This window comes from Babylonia areolata, chromosome 3, assembly GCF_041734735.1.
Source record: "Babylonia areolata isolate BAREFJ2019XMU chromosome 3, ASM4173473v1, whole genome shotgun sequence".
NCBI lineage: Eukaryota > Metazoa > Mollusca > Gastropoda > Neogastropoda > Buccinidae > Babylonia > Babylonia areolata.
Genome location: NC_134878.1, coordinates 60,542,251 through 60,569,333, shown reverse-complemented (window position 1 = coordinate 60,569,333; position 27,083 = coordinate 60,542,251). Strand labels below are relative to the sequence as shown.

The following is a 27,083-nucleotide window of genomic DNA, read 5'->3' as shown; positions in this document are numbered from 1 at the left end:
TTCTTCCCCCATCCTTCTCTCTTTCAAAATTATGCAGACATGTGTGACGTGTGCATACATGTCCACATGCATGTACACACACACACACACACACGCACGCACGCACGCACGTACACACACACCTTCCCCCTACAGCACAATCACACCATACCACTCACAAATCCCCCCACTCCACTCGATCAGGCACCGCCCTTTCTATCTACCCGCCCTCAGTCCACCCCCGCCACCCCCACCTCTCCAAACTTCCCCTATCACCCCCTACCCCCAGTCACCTTTCAAATTCAACTCTCTGATCGAAAATAAATCACCCAGACAAGAGTGAGTAACTGCGTCATTCAACAACCACTGATCCCAAACAGACCATTCTTAAAACGAAATCCTGGTGCGATAAATGTGTCGGCACTGAACAACAGGTAGAAGGCCTACATGAACACCACAAAATGAATGGCGTCTGTTGAACCCGAAATTGTCGCCTGTCAAAACTTGTCGCCGGCAACAATGAATTATTTGCAGGCCAAGTTCCCAAAATCGTGGAAAAATGTCGCCAAGTAGGACATTTTTGTTGTTTTTGGTTAGGATTTAAGCTGACCAGATGTTTCAACTACTTGTTCTTTTTTGCAGTGTTGGGACGGAGGTGATAGCTTATTCTCTCAAATCTCTCTCTCTCTCTGTGTTTGTTCGTGCACACACACACACACACAGTCACTCGGACAGAGACAGGGAGAGATGGACAGACATTCATGCACGTATACATACAGACAAACAGTATATGCATCAATGCAAGAGAAAAACTGAATAGTATTTAGGTAAGATCAGTTTAGAAGCAAATCCAGCCCAATTTAAATGATTCATTCCCTCTAATAATTATGTCGCATCACTCCCCAAAGTCGCCGCAAAGGTTGACCGGCCAAAGTTCGTTTTGGTGACAATTTTGGAAATGGGGCCTGCCGGCGACAATTTTGGCACTGAGGCGACAATTTGAGGCGTAACAGAGCGTCTCTTTGAAAAAGGCGTATAAATTAGGTTTGCCAAAGGTGTCTCCCTATTCTTTTCACGCCAACTGGTTTTATTCTTTCTTCTTTTTTTTTTTCTTATGCATTGATTTATAAAGAAGATGTTGTGGTTTATAAATCGTTTAGTTCGCTGTTTGCACTGACATCGCTGGGTTGTTTGGAAATGATCACTGATCAATAAGGTTGTTATCATGAAGGATCGAACCTGTGGAATTAGCAATCATGTTGAAGTTATTCTTAACCCACTGACTGCTGAACCTTAGTAAAATATCCGAGTGGCATTATTTCTAATTCCAGTCCCTGCCGTTTAAGTGCTTCTTAATGGCATTATTGATTTTGTTCAAGTCAATCAAAGGTGATAAAAATCCAAAGAGGAAGAAATTCAAATAAAGAATAGTTACTGATATCCTGACCTGTAAACTCAAGTGTTATCTCTGAGAGGTGACGGCACTTCTTTCATGAGCATACTTGTCAGCAGCAGTCAATGGGTTAATTTCAGTGACAGAACACACACACACATATATATATATATATATATGTGTGAGTCTGTGTGACAACAAAAATTCAATTTATGGGAAAAAACACACGGTAAAACAAACTTCTGACAGAGAGAGAGAGAGAGAAATTGTGGCTGCTCTCCCCAGGGAAAGTGCACTGTTACACTGAGAGCGTCACCCCCTTTTTTGTCCCTTCTGCCTGCAATTTTGTTTTCCTATCAAAGTGTATTTTTCTACAGAAGTTTGCCAGGGATAACCCTTTTGTTGCCGTGGGTTCTTTTATATGCATGCTGCACATGGGACCTCATTTTATCGTCTCGCCCAATTGACTAGCGTCCAGACCACCACTCAAGGTCTAGCGGAGGGGAAGAAAATACTGGTGACTGTGTGATGCGAACCAGTGCGCTCAGATTCTCTCGCTTTCAAGGCAGATGCGTTACCACTAAGCCAACACTCCACACATTGTCTGCAAAACTCAAATCACTGGGTTTGAAAATACTTTATTTGAGCCAGAAACTTCATCTGATGGTAAAAGAAAACACACAGAAGAAGAGTGGAGCACAGAGGGGGAACGTGATCGTGGACATAAATCAGATACAAGTGCAGCAATCGTAAATAAACAGGCGTGTGGTACTTCAATTCAGGTCACTTTTTTGGGGATGGACCCACTGATCTCTATTTTTTTAGATCAGTGGATGGACCCTGAAGTCAGAGTGACTGTAGTGGGGGTGCCCATTTTTCTTAGCTGGTGATAAAAGTCAACTCACTGTGTTGCCACTAAACTCCACCTGATGTTTGGTTAGTGACTTTTACCCTTTTCTTTGTAACATGTATGGGGTGAAGATAGGTGAAAGCAAAGAACAATTTGGAAATAGAACAACTTCCAATTTAAAAAAAAAAAATCTCTTTTTATTAAAGGCCAAAATAACAATCACTGACAATGATGCAAACAATCTTAAAACAGAATAAAAATCCCTATAACAAAAACAGGATATATTAATACATTAAGATTACATTAAGCAAAGAACAATAACATCTTCCTATAAAATAAGTGTGTGCATATGTGTAAACTGTCAAAGTAAAACTCTAAAATAAAATAAAATAAACACAATGACTCCCTCCAGTTTTTTTTTTTCCCCACAGTGTATGGACTATTCAGTATTTGATGGACAATAAGCACAACTCTAGGTAATCTTACAAATGGCAGAATTATGTCATACCAGTATTGTTGACTGCAATGACAAAACTCCAGTAAAACAATTACCCAATCACAATGCTAGTCCCACATCTGTGAATGTTGACATATTCTGTTCCAAAGCAAGGAAGATACTCCACTAAAACATTGCACCAACGCTTACACAGGAACTGAATTGCAGAAAAAAAAGGTAACTGCAAAGCAGACCATCTTCAATCACGCAACACTGTCACCTTGACCTTTGAGTTTTGAAAAGGTTCGTATTTTAGCCATGTAGTCATTGTACCAGGTTGGGTGCTTTTACAATTTCAACAAATTAAAACAAACAAAGAACTACTGTGTTGCCTCTTCAACAAATTAAAACAAACAAAGAACTACTGTGTTGCCTCCTGAAACATTCATGGGCGACAGTGACTGATTTTAGAAACACTGAAAACTTTGTGGCCAGGGTCCAGGGGACACAACCAAAGGGCATGTCTCAACACTACGAAAACAAAAAACCTTTTTTTTTTTTCTTTTTTTTTAAACTTATCAAAAATAAATTCCTTTAGAGTTAAAAATCTATTTTTAAACATTATCAAAAATAAAGTTAAAACCTATTTTAAAATAAAAGAAAAAAAAAAAAGTCTGATGTTTTAATCATTTTGAGACTTTTACTGTTCATTTTCATCGTATCACAGGGTTCGTAAATTTGCTTGGGTCAAGTCATCCGTGGTGACCCTTTGAGGCAAGAAGTGTGCTGTTGTGCTGCTGCTGGAATCCCTTGACGTCTTTCTTTCCCCACCGCTCAGTCTCAGAGGAACTACACAGTCGCCAGTTTCTTCTGACAGGAACAATGGGCCTCTCTTTCCTGTTGTAAACACACCAATACACATCTGTTATTTCCCTTTCAATCCAAAAGCTAGCTACACACAGTGACAGCTTAAAGGTGCTTCCCTTTCTATCTCAAATTATAGGGTTCTCTAAATGAGCAAGAAATTAATCAAGAGTTGCTAATTATCAAATTTTCGAATATCCTGATTGTGTAATCAATATTCTAAAAGACATCTCATCGGCATAAGAATGCCTTTTAAAGCACTCCCTGTTTAAATTTCTGGGAAGATACATCAAATCTTTATCATTATTATTGTTCCTTACATCGCCCAGCCTACCCACAGAGGGCTCAACACACCATCATTTCTGCAGCACCTGAGAAGGCAGAGTCTTGGAAAAGGAAATAAAGCACAAGTACAATTATATTCATGCTCATAAACCCAAGACATGGCTCCAACATGACCACCCTGTCAATCATTTTTTTGCCAGAGGGTTAAACAAAGCAAGAAATGGAACACAAACATAATTATAAGAATACATAATTTCAAAATAACATACAAAAACAGATTCTGTATGCAGACAGAACTTTTTGTTTTTTCTACACAGGAGGTGGGTGGTTGGTGACGGAGTCTTAAAATTCTTTTAACCTCTTCAGTGCTGTGCTTTACTTTGACTTGTGCTTCCTATTTGCCAGGTGGTTTTGGGTTGCAGAGGGTAAATGTGAGTGATGGCCTAGAGGTAACGCGTCCGCCTAGGAAGCGAGAGAGAATCTGAGCGCGCTGGTTCGAATCACGGCTCAGCCGCCGATATTTTCTCCCCCTCCACTAGACCTTGAGTGGTGGTCTGGACGCTAGTCATTCGGATGAGGCGATAAACCGAGGTCCCGTGTGCAGCATGCACTTAGCGCACATAAAAGAACCCACGGCAACAAAAGGGTTGTTCCTGGCAAAATTCTGTAGAAAAATCCACTTGGATAGGAAAAACAAATCAAACTGCATGCAGGAAAAAATACCAAAAAAAAGGGTGGCGCTGTAGTGTAGCGACGCGCTCTCCCCGGGGAGAGCAGCCCAAATTTCACACAAGGAAATCTGTTGTGATAAAAAGAAATACAAATACAAACAAATAAATGATTAACAAAAAAACAACAACTACAGCACATAAAGTACTGCAAGAAAGATGCAAAACCATTCTTTTCTGAAGGGAAATTGAGAGACTATCAAAATCTGATAGAAGCTGATTTAGTTTCAGTTTCAGTTTCAGTAGCTCAAGGAGGCGTCACTGCGTTTGGACAAATCCATATACGCTACACCACATCTGCCAAGCAGATGCCTGACCAGCAGCGTAACCCAACGCGCTTAGTCAGGCTTGAGAAAAAAAAAGAAAGAAAAAAAGGTGAATAAATAAATAATAGATAAGCTTACACAAATAAATAAATAAATAAATAATAATTATGATATAAAAAAGGTAGTAGTAATAATAATAATAATAAAATAATAATAATAATAAATAAATAAATAAGACAACAATGATGATAAATAAGCAAATAAATGTAAGACACATATTCACACATACACCCACACATACATAACAGATATGCACCAAACATGCAGTTTCACAGACATGAAAGCACAGTCAAATACATATAAACGTACATGAGCTCCAACACACACACACACACACACACCACACATTAGCCTGCACCTCCTCTACCCCCCCTCCTCCACACACTCATTTCTAGTCTATGTATCGCAGCTTCCACGTCACGGCACACACACACACACACACACACAGCTGATTTAACACAATGAATATTATATATACATACACTTCCTTCGATTGGAACTCTTGTCTGTGCCACACCCACTCACTTCACGCTTACTTTCACACAGTATCAAAGAGGGTTAACAGAGACCCAGTTTGTTCACAGTGCACGAAGGAAGGGGGGTAAGCGCTGTTCAAAATCTGCCAACAGAGGTTTGATCAATGAGAGCGCACTTCTCTAAAACCATGCTGTACACACAATTCACATCCCCCTTCGTCATGGGGCACTGAAGAGGTAAAATGTACCTGAACAAGCCAGGGAACATTTTTTTTTTTTAATTAAATATTAACAATATTGGCGATAGATCTGTATTAAGGGGCTTACCATCCCATAAAGCACCACCCCGATATATTCTTATCATTGTATAACTGTACATTGATTACAGACACCAAGCTCAACAATGTTCATTTCTTGTTGTTGAAGCCCATAAGACTACCAGCAATACAAAGACGATTTCAGGTCTGAAACTAAAAGTATTCTAATGTTAATGAAGAACAACTAGTTTAATAACTAACAGTAATATAAACTGAAAAATTTCAGGAAAGCATTTTACTTTTTTTGCAAGAACATTGACTTGAGAACACTATCATATAATACCACTAATACTAATTATCAACTGAAAAGTTAAATAGTCGCAAAGTCAGCCACCTTCCCTCATTGTACAAGTCATATTTATGTCTCATATACTGAAGTGAATGAAATATGCCAACAGGGCATGTCCAACTATTTCAATACCTTCACTCTGTCTTTGAAAGCATCCAGGGTGTAATTGTGAACCCTCTTCCAACATTTGTTTACATGGACTTCTGGCTGATGTGGTGATGATGACACATCTTCACCTTCTGCTCTTTGTCCTCTGGTGAACAAATCAAAAGAAACAAGAGAGGCAAGGCCTTCAAGACTAACACTTTACACTTAAAAAAAAAAAAAAAAAAAATCTAATCGTTAAAATGTGTTCTGTATTTGTTATTATAAAGCTTCAGGTTAAAAGGAAAAAAAAAGTCCTAACGGCAGATTCGAACCCTGCGTGTTCGGATGAGAAGAAACTGTCTTATCCATTACACTATTGTGGCTCCTTAACTGACGTTCAAAAATATAATATTTAAACATGCTTTTTTTTAAAGGGTGATAAATCGATTGCGGTATTCGCAGTGAGAACGCTGTTCAAATCATATTATTCTGGTGTATCTTGGGCATTCAAAAAATCTTTAAGGACAATTAAAAATTCTTTTTAACTCCGCGGTAAAGGAGACGTGGCTATCGCTGCAATCACAATGCAACATTTAGCCCTTTTCTCTGGATCTAGATAGATGTACAAGTTTAGTTACACCCGGTTGACAAGGTCGATTCAATTTCTTCTTCTTCCATATACACCCATGGTCAACATTTTGACCATTATTGGCGTTTTAGGGAGTGTGCAGGGTAAAAAAAAAAAAAAAGAAAAAAAAAGGGGGGGGGGGGGGGGGCATGGGGGGGTTCTAGTGTAGGCCTGACACCTTTATTATACTCCATGCATGATCCAAATGTTGAAAATGGACTTGTCTTTATCCCCACCCAGACAGCAGAAAGTACAAACTGCATCTGTTAATCCAAAATACTGTCACAAAGTGACAAACATGTTTTCTTCAGTCAACTGTGTTTCACAAGTTCAGACTGTGCAGGGTGTTTCCAACTACCTGATCATCTTTTAACTATCAATTACAATATAATACTTTTAGGCAGCGTATGTTGTTCAACATTTCACTATGTCATGTAGTTTTATACGTATTTTACAGTTATATATATATATATATATATATATATATATAGAGAGAGAGAGAGAGAGAGAGAGAGAGATTGATCTATCAAAACTTTTCAATTATTTCCATCTTCATGACCTTCGAGATTTAATACTTAGGCAACCGATGACAGACTCAAAATCAAATATACTGTACTCTGTAGACTCTAAGTCCAACCCCAAATGCTGAAAACAGTCAATGACATAAGGAAAGGAAAATCAACAGATCAACAGTATCAACAGATACTACAGTGTCTGGGCTCATGTACCAAGAATGTTTAAAAAACGAAAAAGAAAAAAAGACAAAGAAACATTTCATACGATATAAAGTGACTATACTACTATTACTAGGCTAAGCAAACAGCACAAAAGACAACACCACCAAAAAGAATAACCATACTTGCTGCACTGCAAAACCCATTCTGTAGCAGCGGACACAGGAAATCTTTGTAATAGGTTCAGCGACTGTTTTGCCCAGGGGAGATAGTTCAACAACTTCGACAAAATCCACTCATGCTGAAACCGTGTATTTAAACCACCCATGCAGAGGGTGAGATGTGTCAAGTTAGGTGATGCCAGCCAAGCCTCCAAAACCTGATCTAGGTCTGTCTGTCCACTGACGAGATGGCCGACTCCATTCTGAATGATGCCATCAAACTCTCTGAACACTCCTTCCCGTTCCATTACGTCACAAATTTGTCTGTTCTGTCTGATAGCCAAGATCAGACTAACTTGTACCTCAGAATCCACGGACAGTGTGTGAAGTCTGGAAACAGAACACAATGACAATGACATATGATATATATAAAACCAAATCACACATACACACACATGGCTTGACATGCATCTATGTCTTGTCTGAGAGTGAGAGGAGGCATCAGACCACCTAGCACCCCACAATCCACACAACAGCAATATTTAAACACAAATTTCATACAGTACCATTTCAAAAATTATGCATGCATATAAACAGTGCTAGTGCATACAGACACATACATGCACACACACTAAAAGCATTTCACACACATGAATATTGTGGCTTGAATATATATACGCCACACATTACACATTTCTTATGAACAAAGCTGATGACTAGATATAATAATACAGTTAAATGGTTGCTGATTGCACGGTTCTCTTTCATACATTTTGTGTTGGTTTGAGACTTTAGGAAAGAAGCCATTGGCAAAGCGACTGGTTTTGGTCCGAAAACTTCTGTACCTATATCTGAGCAGAGTATCTAAAAACATATACAACAAAAGAAAGCTGGATGCAATTCATCCTCACTGCCTGACTTTGCCTCTCTGAGTAGCTGGTGGTGGTAACGTCGGTATATGTCACCCGGAGACAGTACTCAGACCTGACAATCTTGGTGGCGGTTTTTACATTTCTGCTCTCAGCTGTGACTTTGGCTTTAAAAATGTTTAGGCACCAAGTACGCAAGTACGGTTTACACACTTTCAATGACAGTTCTGTACAAGTCAACCATAATTTCTTTTTTTTTTTTTAGTGTCCAATGGTTATTTGAGTTCTGAGTGGTTTCCACCGCACCAGCCAACAAGTTCCTGTATACAGAAATATACATGAAACAGCAACAAAAACAATAATGATGATGATGATGATAAGAAGAAGGTAATAAACAAGAAAACAAGAAAAGCAAAGTTCATGGCTTGTGATAGCTACTGAGAAGAAAAAAAAAAGAGAGAAAAAAAAAAACCAGACACTCCCATCACAAACTTATTTTTAATCTGTTACTCAACCACAGCAGATAGCGTTGGAAGCAGTGTATACATGTGCTATAGTATATAGTATATATAACTGGCATACACGAACCTATACCTTGACCCTAGAAACATTCAAGATTTTGTAGGAGTACATTTTACATCTTATAGTTATAGCCATATGGTTTTGCTATGATCTTGACAGCAACAACAAAAACCCGTGTTCTAGTTTGGGATTTAAAATCAGTAACACACAGATTAAGTCCAGTTCTTTTGATAAAATCCTGCACGCTGGATCAGACACCTTCTTCCACTTCAAACTCCCTGCTCTGCTCCAGACTCGGACACAAGGCATTACCTAGACTTCATTTTAAAAATTCCATGGATTTTGTCAGTAATCAGTATACTATACTGTGACAATATTCTACTTCTAATTTGGAAAATATCTAGTCTTTTGTTCACACTTGACACAGGAATTTATGTTGCATGTGAAACCTGGTTCAAATAGTAATCATTATATATTTTCAATCCTTTCTAATATCACGTCTTTTGTGCACACTTAATACAGGAATTTATGTTGTATGTAAAACCTGGTTCAAGCAGTAATCATTATACATTTTCAATCCTCTCTTAAGATTAGATATCAATTATTATCTGTAGTGTTTTGATTTTTCATTGCAAGTTCTATCAATTAATCAATGAAGGTAAATATAATGGTCAAGAAACTAATTATTCTTTGCAAAAGTGAGAAATCTACACCACACACACTTGTATAGTGCATGTTATTACCTTGGATGTTTCTCCAGCAATGAAGCGAACATGGTAGGTGACAGCCCACGTGACCCATTTCCACTGATGTCAAGCTGTTGCAAGCAAGGCAGGGGGTTCCTCAGCAATCCAAGAAAAGGCCAGTCATCTGATCTTACTGCCAGTGGTTGCATATTTTCATGCAGACAACTTAAACAGATCTTCTTTAGTAGCCGACAGTGATCAACCAGAATATCAAATGCAAGTTTCACAGAGCTAAACAGAGAACGTGACAGGTCCACAGACATTAATCTGACCTGATATTTGAAAAAGGGAACAATTTCATCCACTGTCTTGCAACACACTTCCACTGTCTTGCGGTGTTCTGCTGTCAGGGTTCTGACACACTTGTTGTTCCTCACCATTGTCCTAACCAGCATGGGAGGCATGTCCATGGGTACAGTAAGGGTCACTGCCTTGCTGAAGAATGAGTCCACAACGTCCCGGCAGTTTCTGTTCACACCGCGCAGAGATACCTTGTCTCTGGTTGATAAATACTGCAGGAAATTGACCCAAAAGGGATGGTCAAACGTCAGAGACAAGAAGGCTTGCTCCATTGTTTTCTGATTCTCACTCTCAGTAATAAACTTCCAATCTTTGCTGTGGGTCTCCACCTGTGTGTGGATCAGGATGAGTGGGTGTACTTTGATAGGGCCCTGCGACTGTTCTGGTTCTTCCCTGGCCTTGCTCTTTTTCAATCTGAGGCAAAAAGATAACCAACACACTGAGATTTAAAAAAAAATTTAAAAAACAACAACTAAAGAAAGCACTCCATCCATGTAATTGTAATTCTAAGGAATATAATTATAAGGAGTACACTGTACAGTTAACAGTGAAGGAAAGGAGTGCCAAAGCGATAACCGAGTCAGACTAACAAACATTTCATATTGTGTAAAGAGCTTGAAGAAATGGAATTTAACAACAGACTTAAAACTTCCTTTGGTATTCATGACACTGCACTAGCATGGATCACGTCTTACCTGTCAGACCGTACACAGAAAGTGTGTGTAAATGGTAGATACTCTAGAATATGGTGTCCCACAGGGGTCCGTCATAGGCCCTGTTCTTTTCATGCTGTATGCGGCTCCTGTGTCGGATGTCATCAGTCATCATGCGATGTCGCATGAGAGCTTTGCTGATGACACACAACTTTATCAGTCGGCTTCCACAGCTGAATTTGATGCACTGGTGACTCGAACACAGGAGTGCATTGCTGGCCTAAAGGACTGGATGACTCTCAACAAGCTGCAACTAAATGATCATAAGACTGAATTTATGATAACCTGTCCAAAGAAGTTTCATCAACATCCTTCCTTTCCTGACTCTGTTCTGATCAACAGCACACCTGTTTCACTTTCTCCTCCTGTTCGCAGTCTTGGTGTAATCCAAGACCAGTCTCTTTCCTTCGAACAGCACATTTCGAATATCTGTAAAGTTGCCTATTTGGAACTGCGTAGAATCAGCTCTATCCGCCACTATCTCTCAACCAATGCAACCAAGACACTTGTATGCTCTCTGGTTCTCTCAAGATTGGATTACTGTAACTCTCTTTTGGCTGGCCTTCCCAAATATCTGTTAGACAGACTCCAACGAATTCAGAATAACGCTGCCAGACTCGTTTGCAGAGCTTCTAAATTTGACCATGTTTCTCCTCTCCTTCAGTCTCTCCACTGGTTGCCTGTTTCTGATTGAATAGACTATAAGCTATCCACTCTGACCTTTTCTGCAGTCAATGGATCTGGCCCCAAGTATCTTTCTGAACTCCTCCATATCTATACCCCGTCTCGCCAGTTCTGTTCTTCCTCTGATACTCGACTTCTCAGGATACCACACGTCAGAAGTAAGACCTATGGACACAGATCGTTTTCTTTTCAATCGCCAAAGACATGGAACAAGCTCCCTGATAACCTCCGTCATTCTGATTCCCTCGCATTTTTTAAATCTCGTCTCAAAACTCACCTTTTCCCTCAGCAGTAAGTTCAATTGTGGCAGGTCCACTTCCTTTGCGTTAGCAGTGCTTGACTATGTGTGTATACATATGTATGTGTACATAACTATATGCATGTATATGTGTATTGTGTGTGCGTGCGTTTATGTAAGTTTGTGTCTGCCTATGTGTGCGTATGTGTTAGGGTAGCTGTTAGATACACATATAATTATTGTTAAAATGTATGTATGCAGTGTGTGTGTGTGTGTGTGTGTGTGTGTGTGTGTGTGTGTGTGCGTGTGTAGTCACATTTTGGTGTGTGTGTGTGTGTGTGTGTGTGTGTGTGTGTGTGTGTGTGAATGTGTGCGTGTGTAGTCACATTTTGGTGTGTGTATGTAACAAAGATGTAATGTTTTATGTTAACAAAGCGTTTTTGTAAAGCACCTAGAGCAGATTTCTGGATAGTGTGCTATATAAGTTTCCATTAGTATTATTAGTATTATTATTATTAATGATACTGTTGAATCAGTTTCAACTAGACTGACACAGTGGTAATGTAATACATCAATAGTTCTTTTCTTTAAACCAGGACTGTTTGACAAGAAATAATGTTGTAAGGTGTGATGTCCAACTTTCAAAATCCTTTTTTCTGATCAAATTGTTTATGTAACCAATACTAAGAAACTTGTTTTAGCAACAGATTTAAAAACAATAGTTAGAATTATATCATTTGTACCAGGTATATTACGTAACAGAATTGTAATAATTATGATAATATGCCATAGGCATATGGAACAAACTTTCACCTCAAATACAACATGCATTAACTGAAAAGTTCTATAAAAATCAAAAGAAAATAATTAAATCAAGTATTTTAGAGAAGATCTGGTGTGTAAAAACCTAGGCAAGTTTAGTGCTTGTTATGTACAACACAGACGGGTTTGTTTAAAAGTTTCGTACAAACATAGCTTGTTTTTATCCCTGCACTACTACAGTATTAGTAGTATCATTACTGCTGCTACTAATCTGAAGTAGTGACTGCAGTTAATGACCTTCCAGAACAGCTTCAGGTGAAAACAGGCCTGCTTGCTGATGACTCTACTGTCTTTCAAACCATCAAGACAGAGGACTGTAAGCTGTTCCAGGAAGAAATCTACACAACACTTTGAGTTTGACAGCCTGAGACAGAACAAAAATGACACGATTTTACTGAGTAAAAAAGGGGCATGTGATTTGCCTCACTTCCTGCCTGCACAAGAAAAAAAAAAAAAAGAAGAAAAAAAAAAGATCAACATTCTGAAGTAGAGGAGACTGGAGAGAGAGAGAGAGAGAGAGAGAGAGAGAGAGAGAGAGAGAGAGAGAAAATCATGATTCTCAGTTCTTCCATCCATGGGTGACCATAATCATTTGTTGCTTATTATATCACTGGAAATGGAGGTATCTGCAGGATGAAGCACCAATTCTTTACTTGAACTTGAACTTGAACTGTACGATGTTTAAGGTCCAAAAGACCTGTTCATCGCTCCGTGTTGGGTCATCAGTTGTACATACTAAACTTTGCATGCGTGGCTTATTGGCAAGGCGGACTGTACTTGTCTGGCTTGTTCTTCCAGTAGACATCCAGTCTGTTCTTGAAGGCATTCACCGACGGTGCCAAGACCACTTCGTCTGGGAGACTGTTCCATGTCTTGGTGACCCTTTCACTGAAAAAGTGTTTCCTGGTGTCGCACGGTGGGTGTGGTGCGGGAACAGTTTCTTCGCGTTTCCTCTGGTACCTGATTCCTCTGCAGTTTCAAGTTTTGGTTTTTTTTAGTTCTGTGGAGTCCGTGGACTTTAAGAGAAAAAAAAAGAAGAAAAGAAAGAAACATATAATTAAAAAAATTACAAAAAACCCACTTTATTTCAGTGTATCTGGGGCTAGACCACACTGGCTAACGAAACACTCCACGCGGATACCCCCAAGGATACCAAGGATACCAGCAACAGCCGCAGACCGTCATTACCCCTACTTTGATTCATGATCCCTACACTAAATTTTGTTTTTTAATTCTTAAATGACCTTTTCTCTTCTTCCTCTTTGGTGAATCAGGGATCTTGCACTCACCTTGTGGACAGGAACAAGATATACAGTTTAAAGCACAGACGCAGAGTAGACGAAGATAGAGGTCTTCGTCACATGCGACGAATGAAACGAAACTGAGATTCGAAATTTGGGGAGAAATGATGACAGAAAGTTGGTTTTACCGAAACTGCCCCAAATGTTCGAAATCTACCGGTAATCTTTATCAGAGAGAGAGAGAGAGAGAGAGAGAACACTGAACACTGAAATGTTTAATTCATTAGCTGAAAAGCTCTGGTGACATAGTAGGTACTAATCAGATCAAAATGGTGCAAAATAGATAAAAATGGAACAGAAAAAAACAACAAACAAAAAAAAAACCCAACAAAACGACAACAAAAAACAAACCAATAACAAAAACAAAAAGAAAACAAAATCAGAATTGAAACAACATAAACTAATAATAGATTTGCGACACTTTGGCACTTTGTCATTAGCTTAGAGTACATGTGACAGGGGTAATGTGCCTTTTTTTCAGTCGTTCGTCTCCAAGGTTTGGACAGTACACAGAAAACAAAGTACAGATAAATCATATAATAAATATTCACTAATATAACATCGACACACATCATATCGATACAAACACATACTAAAGTACATATAAATCCTGAAATAATTATTCATGCCTCAACATCAGAACCCATCATCTCAATACGGACACATCAAATAATTACAATGTCGAGATTGACCATCCAAATGTAACCCTTCCTTTTTATCCATGCTTTTTTCCTCATAGAACCCATACTTTCTATCATCAATTGATTAATGAGTATTTGGACCGATGATGGATGTTTTCCGTATATTTATTGCCTCGGATACATATTTTGCAAGAGAAAGTATCATATCTTCATTTTCTGTCATTATATGCCAAACAAATCTTTTCTCTGCGCTGGAGCTGTTTTGAAAAGGGTACATTTTTTCGCAATTCATCGTATCTTTTGCAGTTGAATATAAAATGATTTTCATCTTCTGAGCTTTCGCCACACATGGGGCAAGAAGATGTTTTTACGTCTGAATCGAACCATCTTCTGTTGGCATTCAGTCAAAGTGCTCTCAGTCTGAGCTTCGCAAAGCAGATTTTATGCCATTTATTTGTTATAATCTTAATATACTTCTCCGTTTGAAGTAGTGATTTAAATGAATAAAACCATTTATACCTATCATTGCTCTCTAATTCTCCGTGCCAGTTTTGTTTGTAACATGCTATAATTTGAGTCTGAGAGAGGGAGAGAGAGAGAGAGAACCGAGAATTGTTTTATTTTGGTTGATAATTGATTAGCGATCTCTTTTTGTTTCTTTTTCGGTGCCACAGTGTTCTTCTCTCTCTCTCTCTCTCTCTCTCTCTCTCTCTCTACCAACCCAAATTTCACAAAGTGAAATCTGATGTGACAAAGAAGCAATAGAATTAAACATTTTATCAATACAATAACAAAGAATGCTGTGCACAGGTTCCCAAGTGGTCCTTAACTTTTTGTGATTATGTGAACTCTGTATATAGTAAGGGACGAAAAAGAAAATAGAGGAAGCAAAAGATGACATCTGGATCTAAACTAAAACTAAATCTAAAAGTGTGGTAAGCTGTGGTTTGGGAAATAAGACTCACTATCAATATCAGTCTTATTTCACTAACTTTTTGTTTCAACAGACACGGAGTCCTTTCTCCATTTGTATACTCACATCCCAAATTGATGAAGCCCGCGAAAGCAGTCTGACATAGGACCCAGCTGAGCAGCACTATGGACACACCGAGACAACATGACCACACACACCCAGTCACAGATGGTTCAAGAACACAACAATTAAGCTGTAGTGAGTTGCAGATACCAATATGATAGACTTCTGCGAACTTGCGCATGTGAGTGTACGGACACAGTTCCTGACACCAAGTGACTTAAATCAAGTGTTGTCAAGTATTTGACTTGAGTGTTCTGGATTTGCCGAAGTCCACAACATGCTGTGTGCCTTATCTGTCTTGCAAGTGACATTGCAATTGACGTATAAAACGAGGAGTTGTCAATCTGAGTAGGCCAGCGTTATTTCGTTATATAAAAAAAAATATAAAGCTGCATGTACATGCTAAGAAACTGACAATTCTAGCACCCACACATACATTACGTGACATATGTACATGTAACAAGATGAAAGTGAAATCCATGCACACACACACACACACACACACACACACACAGATAGAGATAGAGACAGCATGTATTTGTATTTTATATGTGAATAACACATCATGCTTCAGTGGAGATACTGCACGTTTAAAATAGTGTTCATGTAATATAACCTATCCAAAACTTTTTTTCACACTGCTGAAGTTTTCTTGGAGAACCAGATGAATCATGGTCAGTACTTGGTTATCTAGAAAGGAAAAAAAAAAAAAAAGCACAGCCATGGAATCGTTTTGCAGGGCTTGAGCTGTGTGTTCTCCATGGGTTTGTACGATTACTTTTCCAGGGAGGTAAACGGAGAGGAAGATATATATATATATATATATAATATGATGGTCTGCCAGCATTGCAGAGACCCAGACCCACAACTGACAAACTCACAACAAACAATATGTACATTTTTCCTCTAAGGACATATAATTTGTGTGTGTGTGTGTGTGTCACACTGAGGTGCCAGTATATGTGTGTCCGTGTACACTTGACTGAGTAGCGGAGTTGTGAATAGCATTACCTCCCCCCCCCCCCCAGGAACCCCCCCCCCCCCCCAAAAAAAAAAAAAAAAAAAAAATATATATATATAAAGGTAGTCTGTCATAGGCCTGCATATATATTAATAATGCCTCATAGCCCAAATCAGTTTAAAGGAAAACAATTTGTATACAACCATAAAAAAATATATTAAAAAAATATTTTAAAAAAGTATGCCCAAAGACGTTTAGGAGCATTGATATGCGGTGGGGTGGAGATGGGTGCGGGTTAGCCAGACGAAGGTGTTAGTGGAAGAACTGGGAGGTGAGAGGTGGAAGGGGGGGGGGGGGGGGGGGGGAAGGGGAGTGGGGGAGGGGATAGGCGAAGACTGCTGTGGAAAAAGTGAAATTGGACGAACCACTGTATTGTCGTTTTGTATATGTTTTATGACAAAAGCATCATATGCTGCGAATAAATAAAAGGTTGTAAAATTTTGTTGTTTTTTATGTCAATGAAGATTCCGGTTTGGAATAGGACGTCACCCTTAACCCCTCTCTTTCAAAATTATGCAGACATGTATGACGTGTGTGCATACTGTGGGGGGTGCCCATTTTTCTGTGCTGGTGATAGAAGTCAACTCACTGTGTTGTCACTAAACTCCGCGTGATGCTTGGTTAGTGACTTTTACCCCTTTCTTTGTAACATGTATGGGGTGAAGTATAGGTGAAACTGAAAGCAAAGAACAATTTGGAAATAACTCCGAACAACTTCCAATTTTGACAAAAATTCTCTTTTTTATTAAAGGCCAAAATAACTATCATTGACAATGGTGGAAACAATCTTAAAATAGAATAAAAAGCCCAGTAACAAAAACAGGATAATACATTAAGATTACATTAAGCAAAGAACAATAAAATCTCCCTATAAAATAGGTGTGTGTGCATATGTGTAAATTGTCAAAGTAAAACCCTAAATCAAATCAAATAAACTGAGCACAATGACTCCCTCCAGTTTTTTTTTTCCACAGTGTATGGACTATTCAGTATCTGATGGACAATAAGCACAACTCTAGGTAATCTTACAAATGGCAGAATTATGTCATACCAATATTGTTGACTGCAATAACAAAGCTCTTATCAATGATGGTTACTGGGCAGCCATGTTCCATTTGACAACACGCAGGCAGCAGCCAAGGGAGCAACACTCATACCCATCAACATACAAGTCTTTGCAAATAATGGCATCAGTAATTCCAGTTACAGCACTAACATCCCATGATTCGAGACTTGTACACTGTTATCCAGGTATCATTATGACGAGCATTATGAGTAAATGTATAATTCATTGTTATAGTGTGTCAGGCGCCTATGGTGGAAGCGTGGGATTTTCTCAGACACACTGCTCACTGATGGACCCCTCCTTCTTCCTACCTCCCTACTCTTCTCCCCCCCCCCCCCCCCCCCCCCCCCCCCCCCACACACACATTCCATGGCATCTATCCCCACCAACACCCCTCCCCATACTCCCCCCTCCCCCCCCCTTCCCTTGGCCAAGTGCAGAGGGAGCAAGTTATCAAGAAATACTAAGTAAAGATGGTATCTCTGACCATTCTCTTCCTATACACTCCCCTGCCCTTTTCCCTTCCACTTCCATCACCCACAACCCCGCCCCCCCCCCCCTCCTTACCCCCCATGTCCATCTCTGGCAGGATGGCATCTGCCTCAATGGTCACCACATGGTGTGGTGTGCTTATCATGAGCTGTTTAGAACAGAATCAGGGCTGGGCGATCTTTCCTCCTCCTTCCCTTCCTCTTTTCATCACCCCCCCCCCCCCCCCTTCTCCTTGACAATGCTGGGTTCTGTAAGAAAAGTGCTGGATGTGCAAGTCTAGCACTGTTGGTCCCAGATTGGTCTGTTAACTTCAGCCAATTGGAAACGTTCTGGGTCGGAAGATAGTTTGCATACAGCGCCAATTTGTGAAGAGGATAAAATGAATAGGCAAGTGGGGTTTCTGTTCCTTGCTTGGAGCAGGCCAGGAGAGCCAGACGGACAAGACAGTACCATGGGGGCTGTGAGTGTCAAACTAGCATCTATTTTTCGGACTTAGTTGAATGCTTGATTTATGGTACATTTGGATTCTGTGACTAACACACTGGCTCAGTGGGATTGTGTTTTGCTACATGAATATAAAGTGAACCCTGAAACGTTTGGGGTTGTGAGTAATGCTTGTACTGGTAATGTGCTTTGTTGTCAATTTACTTTATGGTTTTTGGAAACAGTTTGGAGTTTGCAGAATTGTGATGTTGTGTCACAAGAGTGTTGAGAGATCCTTTTTAGCTGATGTGGTATTTCACAGTTAATGTACCTGGAATGTGTTGATGCAGATACCATGACTTGTGAGAGAGCATAGCCAGCATGTGTATGGCTTAATTGTATTTGAGGCTGGTGACTGAGGGAAAAGTGGTTAAAATACACAATGTAGCCAATACATGACTAAATGAGTACTGGTTTAGGGTATTTGGGTATCCCCCCCCCCCTTTCCTGTTTCCTACAGGTTGATATTATGGTATGATGCTTGGACATCATGTTTGGGTTTACATGTTGTGCATCTCGGCTTACATAAATGATAATGTTCAGTAACATGTCAGTGGTTTGTCAATTGTTGACATACTGTGGGAACAATGTAAGCATTCAGTCACAAAGAAACACAGAGATTATGCGTGTTGCATCTGTGTAGAATGTTTTGGTTGCAACAGTTGGAGTTATTTTGAGGTATGACATACCTATTTTGTATGTTAGGTGGTGATGGTTATATTCAAGGTGAACAAATCTACAGGCTAACTGTATGTTCATGCTTTTCCATGTGTGTGCACATGGGTGATAATGCAACATGGGGAACATGTGTGACTTGGTAGTTGTGATTACCATGTGCTGTAGTCATGTGTTATATCCTCATCTCTCTTTGCCTCACTCACTCTCTCTCCACCACCACCCTCTCCCTCTTTCTATTCTCTTATCCTCATCTCTCTTTGCCTCACTCACTCTTTCCCATCCCCCCCACCCCCATCCCTCTTTGCCTTATTCACTCTCTCTCCACCACCACCCTCTCTCTCTTTCTATTCTCTTATCCTCATCTCTCTTTGCCTCACTCACTCTCTCCCCCCCCCCCCCCCCCCCACACACACACATCCCCCTCTCTTTCTATTCTCTTATCCTCATCTCTTTATCTCACTCACACTCTCCCCAGCTTGCTGGGGGGTGAAGAGTGAAAAGTAGTAACCTGCTTGCAGCTCCACACTTGACCACGTTAACTGTTAGGCAATTTATGAAGTGGACAATTGATTAGGACTTTTTGATAATGTGTCAGTTTTTTCTTCTAACAGAATAATCAGTTTAGTGATTACTGCCAATGACTGAATGGTGATGACCACCACTTTCACAAACCAGTCAGCAGACACTGATTTTTTTTTTCTTCTTCAAAATACTAAAGCTGCCATCCAGATATGTGTCGTGACTGTTATTCACTTCCATGTGTGTGATTGACTGAATCAGTGTGTGTCAGTGGAGTACTTGCACAAGCTACAATAGTTGAATCCTTTGACACGCTACAGCTTCTCCTAGACTTTCCAATGGTCAACACAGGTTAGTGAGCGGCATGCCATTGTATTATACTGTGCTCAGAATGCATTTTGCGTGTTGTGTTAACTCTGTGAAATTAGATTTAGTGTGTTCAAAATGTGTCAGAATGTATGTGTTAACAAAATGGTGATAAGCATGCCTACTTTTTCAAACAGGTATCCTGAGAAAAATAATCGGATATTCATATTCGAGTTTCCTATCGTTTTGAAGCTAAGACTGTATTCTTTAAAACCGTACTGTTAATAAAACGATTGCGGTGACAAGCAACGTGTTATCAGATGTTAAAGAAGATGTGTTGTTTTCTCTCTCTGTAGCTGCTGCCATCACTCGGCACAGCACACACCGCTCTGCTGGTCTTTCTCCCTCCCAACAGCTGGTTACAGCTAGAGGCGCGACATGGAAGAGCACCCATGGCGCTTTGTGCAGCTATCTCTTCCAGGCCACAGTTCTAACCATCCCAGCTGCTGCGTGTTATTTTTAATCGGTGCCTTTCCTTCCCGAGTTGAACGTGGGGTCAAATTCGCTACTGCGACGAACTAAAAGTTAAGCGCTGAACACGTGTGAAACCGCAAAACAGACCATCTTCAATCACGCAACACTGTCACCTTGACCTTTGACTTTTGAAAAGGTTCGTATTTTGGCCATGGAGTCATTGTACCAGGTTGGGTGCTTTTACAATTTCAACAAATTAAAACAAACAAAGAACTACTGTGTTGCCTCTTCAACAAATTAAAACAAACAAAGAACTACTGTGTTGCCTCCTGAAACATTCATGGGCGACAGTGACTGATTTTAGAAACACTGAAAACTTTGTGGCCAGGGTCTAGGGGACACAACCAAAGGGCATGTCTCAACAGCACGAAAATAAAGTTAAAAACCTATTTTTTTCAAAAACTTATCAAAATTAATTCCTTTAGAGTTAAAAATCTATTTTTTAAACATTATTAAAAAAAAAGTCCTCTTATTTAAAAGATCACCAAAATGTCAGTATGGAAATCCACACAAGATAGAAACACTCCCACAAAACAATTTGACACAGTTACTAATTTCATCTCTTCTCCTTTCTCTTCACACTTTCCTCTCATTCTTTATCGTCAACATCAAGTCTTTCTCCCTGAATCCTCATATCCCCTCCCTCTGTCTCCGACTCTCTTACACAGGTCAGTTGGTCAACAACTGATTGAGAAAAACAAAAGTTTAATAAAAGAAAAAAAAAAAGTCTGATGTTTTAATCATCTTGAGGCTTTTACTGTTCATTTTCATTATATAACAGGGTTTGTAAATTTGCTTGGGTCAAGTCATCCGTGGTGACCCTTTGAGGCAAGAAGTGTGCTGTTGTGCTGCTGCTGCTGGAATCCCTTGACGTCTTTCTTTCCCCACCGCTCAGTCTCAGAGGAACTACACAGTCGTCAAAGACTCGTATGATGGAGACAAAGGATCTCTCTTTCCTGTTGTCAACACACCAATACACATCTGTTATTTCCCTTTCAATCCAAAAGCTACACACAGTAAAAACTTAAAGGTGCTTCCCTTTCTATCTGAAACTATAGAGTTCTCTAAATGAGCAAGAAATTAATCATGAGTTGCTAATTATCAAATTTGGTATTTTCGAATATCCTGATTGTGTAAATCAATATTCTAAAAGACATCTCATCAGCGTAAGAATGCCTTTAAGTTTAAAACACTCCCTGTTAAAATTTCTGCACCTGAGAAGACAGTCTTGGAAAAGGAAATAAAGCACAAGTACAATTATATTCATGCTCATAAACCCAAGACATGGCTCCAACATGACCACCCTGTCAATCATTTTTTTGCCAGAGGGTTAAACAAAGCAAGAAATGGAACACAAACAAAATTATAAAAACACATAATTTCAAAATAACATATAACAAGAAAGGCAAGGCCTTCACGACTCACTTGTGATACACTTTAAAAAAATTCCAAGCTTTTTATGTATTGAGTGTAATGCATTTACTGTTATATTTATATTTTTTGTATTCTCTAAACTTGGCACTTTGACCTGATATTCAACCCAACAAAAGATCTGTCATTATTGTCATTTTTTGTTCAAACAGGAACTTCTTTTGCTAAGCGTGGAAGTTTTATTCATTGCAAATGTTTTGGTGTTGGCAGTAAAACAAGGGAAATTACTCTGCTGGGGAACTTAGTTTGCTTTAAACTGATCTTTCTCATCTTAAACATTACATTTTGAAATTATATTCAATACATAAAAAGCTTGCATTTAAAAAAAAAAAGTGCATCACAAGTGAGTCTTGAAGGCCTTGCCTCTCTGTTTCAAAATGTAATGTTTAAGATGAGAAAGATCAGTTTAAAGCAAATTAACTCCACTAGCATTACATAGTAATTTCCCTTTTTTTCTATCTGAACCAAAACGTTTGCAAAATAAATAAAGCTTCCATGCTTAGCAAAAGAAGTTCCTGTTTGAGCCAAAAATGATAATAATGACTGCTCTAGCTGTTGGGTCAGAATATCAGATCAAAGTGCCATGTTTAGAGAATACAAAAAATATAAATATAACAGTAAATGCAGTTTGCATATAATTAGGCTTCATTCTTTATTTTTTTGTGCCCATCCCAGAAGCGCAATATTGTTTTAAACAAGATGACTGGAAAGAACTGAATTTTTCCTATTTTTATGCCAAATTTGGTGTCAACTGACAAAGTAGTTGCAGAGAAAATGTCAATGTTAAAGTTTACCACGGACACACAGACACACACACACACAGACAACCGAACACTGGGTTAAAACATAGACTCACTTTGTTTACACAAGTGAGTCAAAAACAGATTCTGTATGCAGTCAGAACTTTTTGTTTAGTTTTTCTACAATGGAGGTTGGGGTTTGATGACGGAGTTTTAAAATTCTTTTAACCTCTTCAATGCTGTGCTTTATTTTGACTTGTGCTTCCTATTTGCCAGGTGGTTTTGGGTTGCAGAGGGTGATGATTAACAAAAATATAGCACACAAACTACTGCAAGAAAAATGCAAAACCATACTTTTCTGAAGGGAAAATAAAGACTATCAAAATCTGATAGCTCATTTAACACAATGAATATTATATATACATACACTTCCTTCGAATGGAACTCTGTCTGTGCCACACCCACTCACTTCATGCTTACTTTCAGACAGTATCAAAGAGGTTAACAGAGACCCAGTTTGTCCACAGTGCATGGTAGAGGAGGGTGAGTGCTCACTGTTCATAATCTGCCTACAGATGTTAGATCAATGTGAGTACTTTTCTAAAACCATGCTGCACACATAATTCACATGAAACTGTTCATTCTCCTTCATCATTCTCTCCCCACCCCCACACACCCCCTCCCTGCCCTGAATAAGTGGATGGTTTGTATTTGAGGTCAACTCTAGGTGAACCACAGATTATACTCGACCTCCGGCTCCGCCTTCTCTTCTTTGCTGGCTACATCTAGCTCTCAACTACCCTCACCCACCCTCCTCTCTGCACATTGTAACATTCAGCCACATCAAGCGGTTCATCCAACAAGATTTTTTGCAACACCTAGCACTCAATTCATCATCAATGACCTTTAAAGCTTCTGCAACATCTTTGATGGCAAAATCTTTTTCTTTTTTTTTTAGTTGTAACACACTGCTGTTTCAAGCCACTTGTTGAGCTTGTGGTTTGTTGTCTGCCATTTTGAAAGCATTGAGAGGGTGGTATGTCAACAACATCCAGAAATTTTCACACAGAGCGTGACTGACTGTTGCTCCACCTGGATAACTGAAGTAGACATATCCAGCTTTCTGACTGGTGGCTATTGGGACACATCAACTTTAAAACAGAACTGTCAAAAATCCTGAAATGACGCTAGCATACATATAGATACATACATCATGGGGCATATAGGGAAGCATTTTTTAGGATGTATATTATATATATATATATATGCATATGCATCATGGGGCACCAAAGAGGTAAAATGTACCTGAGCAAGCCAGGGAACACTGTTTTTATTAAATATGAACAATATTGGCAATAGATCTGTATTAAGGGGCTTACCATCCCATAAAGCACCACCCCTATATATTCTTATCATTCACTTGTATAACTGTACATTGATTACAGACACCAAGTTCAACAATGTTTATTTCTTGTTGCTGAAGCCCGTAAGACTACCAGCAATACAAAGACGATTTCAGGTCTGAAAGTATTCTAACATTAATAAAGAACTAGTTTGATAACTAATATAAACTGTAAAATTTCAGGAAAGCATTTCACTTTTTTTTGTGTGTGTGTGTGTGCTGCCCCATCATCTGCACTGTTTCAGTGGCATTACTCCCACGCCGCTCATTTAGATTCCCCCATACAAGGCCACACCCGGGTTCGTCCATCGCAGTTCCAGCGTCGGCAGTCCACAAGGAACCATCGATGTTAAGTCTCCAGGAGGCCACACACCAGAGGAGACCCTGCACTGCTGCTGAGTCACTTTGGTGGTGTTCAGTGGTGCCTGTTCTGTTTTAACGTACTTAGGACACCACCTACTAAGCCCCCTACTAACGACAATAATGGCTTAGTCGCGGAGCCAGACTGAGTGAGCATCCCTCCCAGAGCGGAGACCGCCACCACGTCCCTCAAACAACAGCCCCCCATGAATCTGCGACCTGACGACATTGACAGACTCACCCCAAGCACGAGGGAGGGTATCGAAACTGAGGTCACCATGAGAGCAGGGCATGAAAGGCCGCAGACTTTGAGACTATTTTGTTTATATTGATGACAATGAAGGAGGAGGAGGACGACGATGATGATGACGATGTTGCTATGGAGGTCCATTTTGGTTTGGGACTGCGTGACAAGGCTGTACTCTACGCTTCCTGTCAAAATGATATCCCGGCGTTAACCAGGCCCGAGAGATACAGACACTTGCAGTGTTGGTCAGGTAATTAGAGCAACACACCCAAAGACGCATCCTTGAAGCGGATGACACTCAACTGTGTGGTCCCAGTCTCCCCATTTAAGCCCACAGCACACTCAACTACTACTCGACTCCAGTAGGAGCCGGCCACAGGCCGAAAACCCCACCTCCACTGGGATTTGAACCCGCGTCCTCCCAGCCGTCCGTCCGCGACACTAACCACTTTGCCACGGCAGCTGGTGCATTTGACTTTTTTTTGCAAGAACACTGACTTGAGAACACTATCATATAATACTACCAATACTAATTATCAAGTGAAAAGTTAAATAGTCACCAAGTCAGCCACCTTCCTTCATTGCACAAGTCATATTTACGCTCATACTGAAGTGAATGAAATATGCCAACAGGGCATGTCCCAACTATTTCAATACCTTCACTCTGCCTCGGAAAGCATCCAGGGTGTAATTGTGAGCCTTCTTCCAACATTTCTTTGCATACACTTTTGGCTTTTCTTCACCTTCCGCTCCTTGATCTTCATCTCTGGTGAACAAATCAAAAGAAAAAAAGGGGATATATATATATATATATATATATATATATATATATATGTGTGTGTGTGTGTGTGTGTGTGTGTTTTACGATCATAATTATAATGAGTATTCTTTCAAAGCTCAGAATGGGGGGAAAAGAATTGAAGAGGGAGAGACTAGAGAGAAGGAGTGAGGAAAAAAAAATTCTTTCTATCAGTGTGTTTCAGTACACACATCACTATCACGTGGCACGCATGCCAGACCATCAGCTGCCCAAAAGGCTCTTCTATGGCGAGCTGCAACAAGGGAAGAGATCACACGGAGGTCAGAAGAAGCGCTTCAGAGATACTCTGAAAGTCTCTCTGAAAGCGTTTGATATCAACCCTGACTCCTGGGAGGAATCTGCAGTGGACCGTGACAAATGGCGTGCTGCTGTGCACAAAGGCGCCAAGTTGTGCGCCAAGTTGTGCGAGGCCAACAGGACTGCTGCAGCTGTTCAGAAGAGGCAGGCCAGAAAGTCACGGGCAAACAAGCTCCCTGACAATGGTATGCCTGTCTTTGTCTGCCCCAACTGTCAGCGAACATTTCGTGCGCAGATTGGACTATTCAGCCATCTGCGCATTCACAGATAGATTCATGAGCATCCTCCCCCCCACCGCACCACCACCCTCCCCCCATCCCCCAGCTGGATGACAACGATGGTCATCATCGATCTCGATGGACACACACCACCACCACCACCACTATCATGGAATTCATTCATACCTATTTACATGAAATATGCACACATGTGCGCTCTTGCAAGTACTTTTTTTTATATATTTTTGGTTGCACTCTTGCAAGTACAGTACTTAGAGAAGAGTACTGTCAAGTGGAAATGGAACTGCTCAGGCATTTCAACTCCAATGATTTTAAATGAACTGAGACATCTGACCAGCTTGTACAGGTCTAGGTACAACAGCTGAGTGGTCAGATTCAAAAAACACTGGACTTTCAATTTCATTTTGTCATTTTTGTGATTAAGAGTTAAGTTGTTTTGTTTTTTTTAAAAAACTTCCATGCCAACATGTATGCAGCACAACCTCGAAAACGGAGTATGGCTGCCTAAATGGCATGTTTAAATTACTCAAAAGCCATACCATATCCCATGCATGACCCAAATGTTTAAAATGGACTTGTCTTTATCGCCATCCAGACAGTAGAAAGTACAAACTGCATCTGTTAATCCAAAATACTGTCACAAAGTGACAAAACATGTTTCCTTCAATCAGCTATGTTTCACAAGTTCAGATTGTGCAGGATCTTTCCAACTAACTGATCATCTTTTAACTATCAATTACAATATAATACTTTTAGGCAGCTTATGTTGTTAAGGATTTCACTATGTCATGTAGTTCTATACAAATTTTACATTTATATATATATGCTGAAAACAGTCAACGACATAAGGGAAGGAAAATCAACAGTATCAACAGATACTACAGTGTCTGGGCTCATGTACCAAGAATGTGAAAAAGAAAAGAAAGAAAGAAAAAAAAGAAGAAACATTTCATACGATATAAAGTGACTATACTACTATTACTAGGCTAAGCAAACAGCACAAAAAGACAACACCACCAAAAAGAAAAACCATACTTGCTGCAATTCAAAACCAGATCTAATGAACTGGACACAGGAATTCCT

The 27,083-nt window shown here is 39.7% G+C and overlaps 1 protein-coding gene across 1 annotated transcript in view; it reads right to left on the bottom strand.

Annotated features, from left to right (window-relative positions):
• Positions 1 to 3,312: 3,312 nt before the first annotated feature.
• LOC143280170 (uncharacterized) overlaps positions 3,313 to 27,083 on the bottom strand; it is a 36,361-nt gene continuing 12,590 nt past the window's right edge. Inside the window, exons 2-5 of the mRNA XM_076584763.1 lie at positions 9,628 to 10,344; positions 7,518 to 7,883; positions 6,076 to 6,196; positions 3,313 to 3,555 (exon numbers count right to left, since the gene is read on the bottom strand). Coding sequence (XP_076440878.1) covers positions 3,508 to 3,555; positions 6,076 to 6,196; positions 7,518 to 7,883; positions 9,628 to 10,202 — 1,110 coding nt within the window. The 5' untranslated portion in view covers positions 10,203 to 10,344 and the 3' untranslated portion in view covers positions 3,313 to 3,507. The remainder of the gene's footprint in view (positions 3,556 to 6,075; positions 6,197 to 7,517; positions 7,884 to 9,627; positions 10,345 to 27,083) is intronic.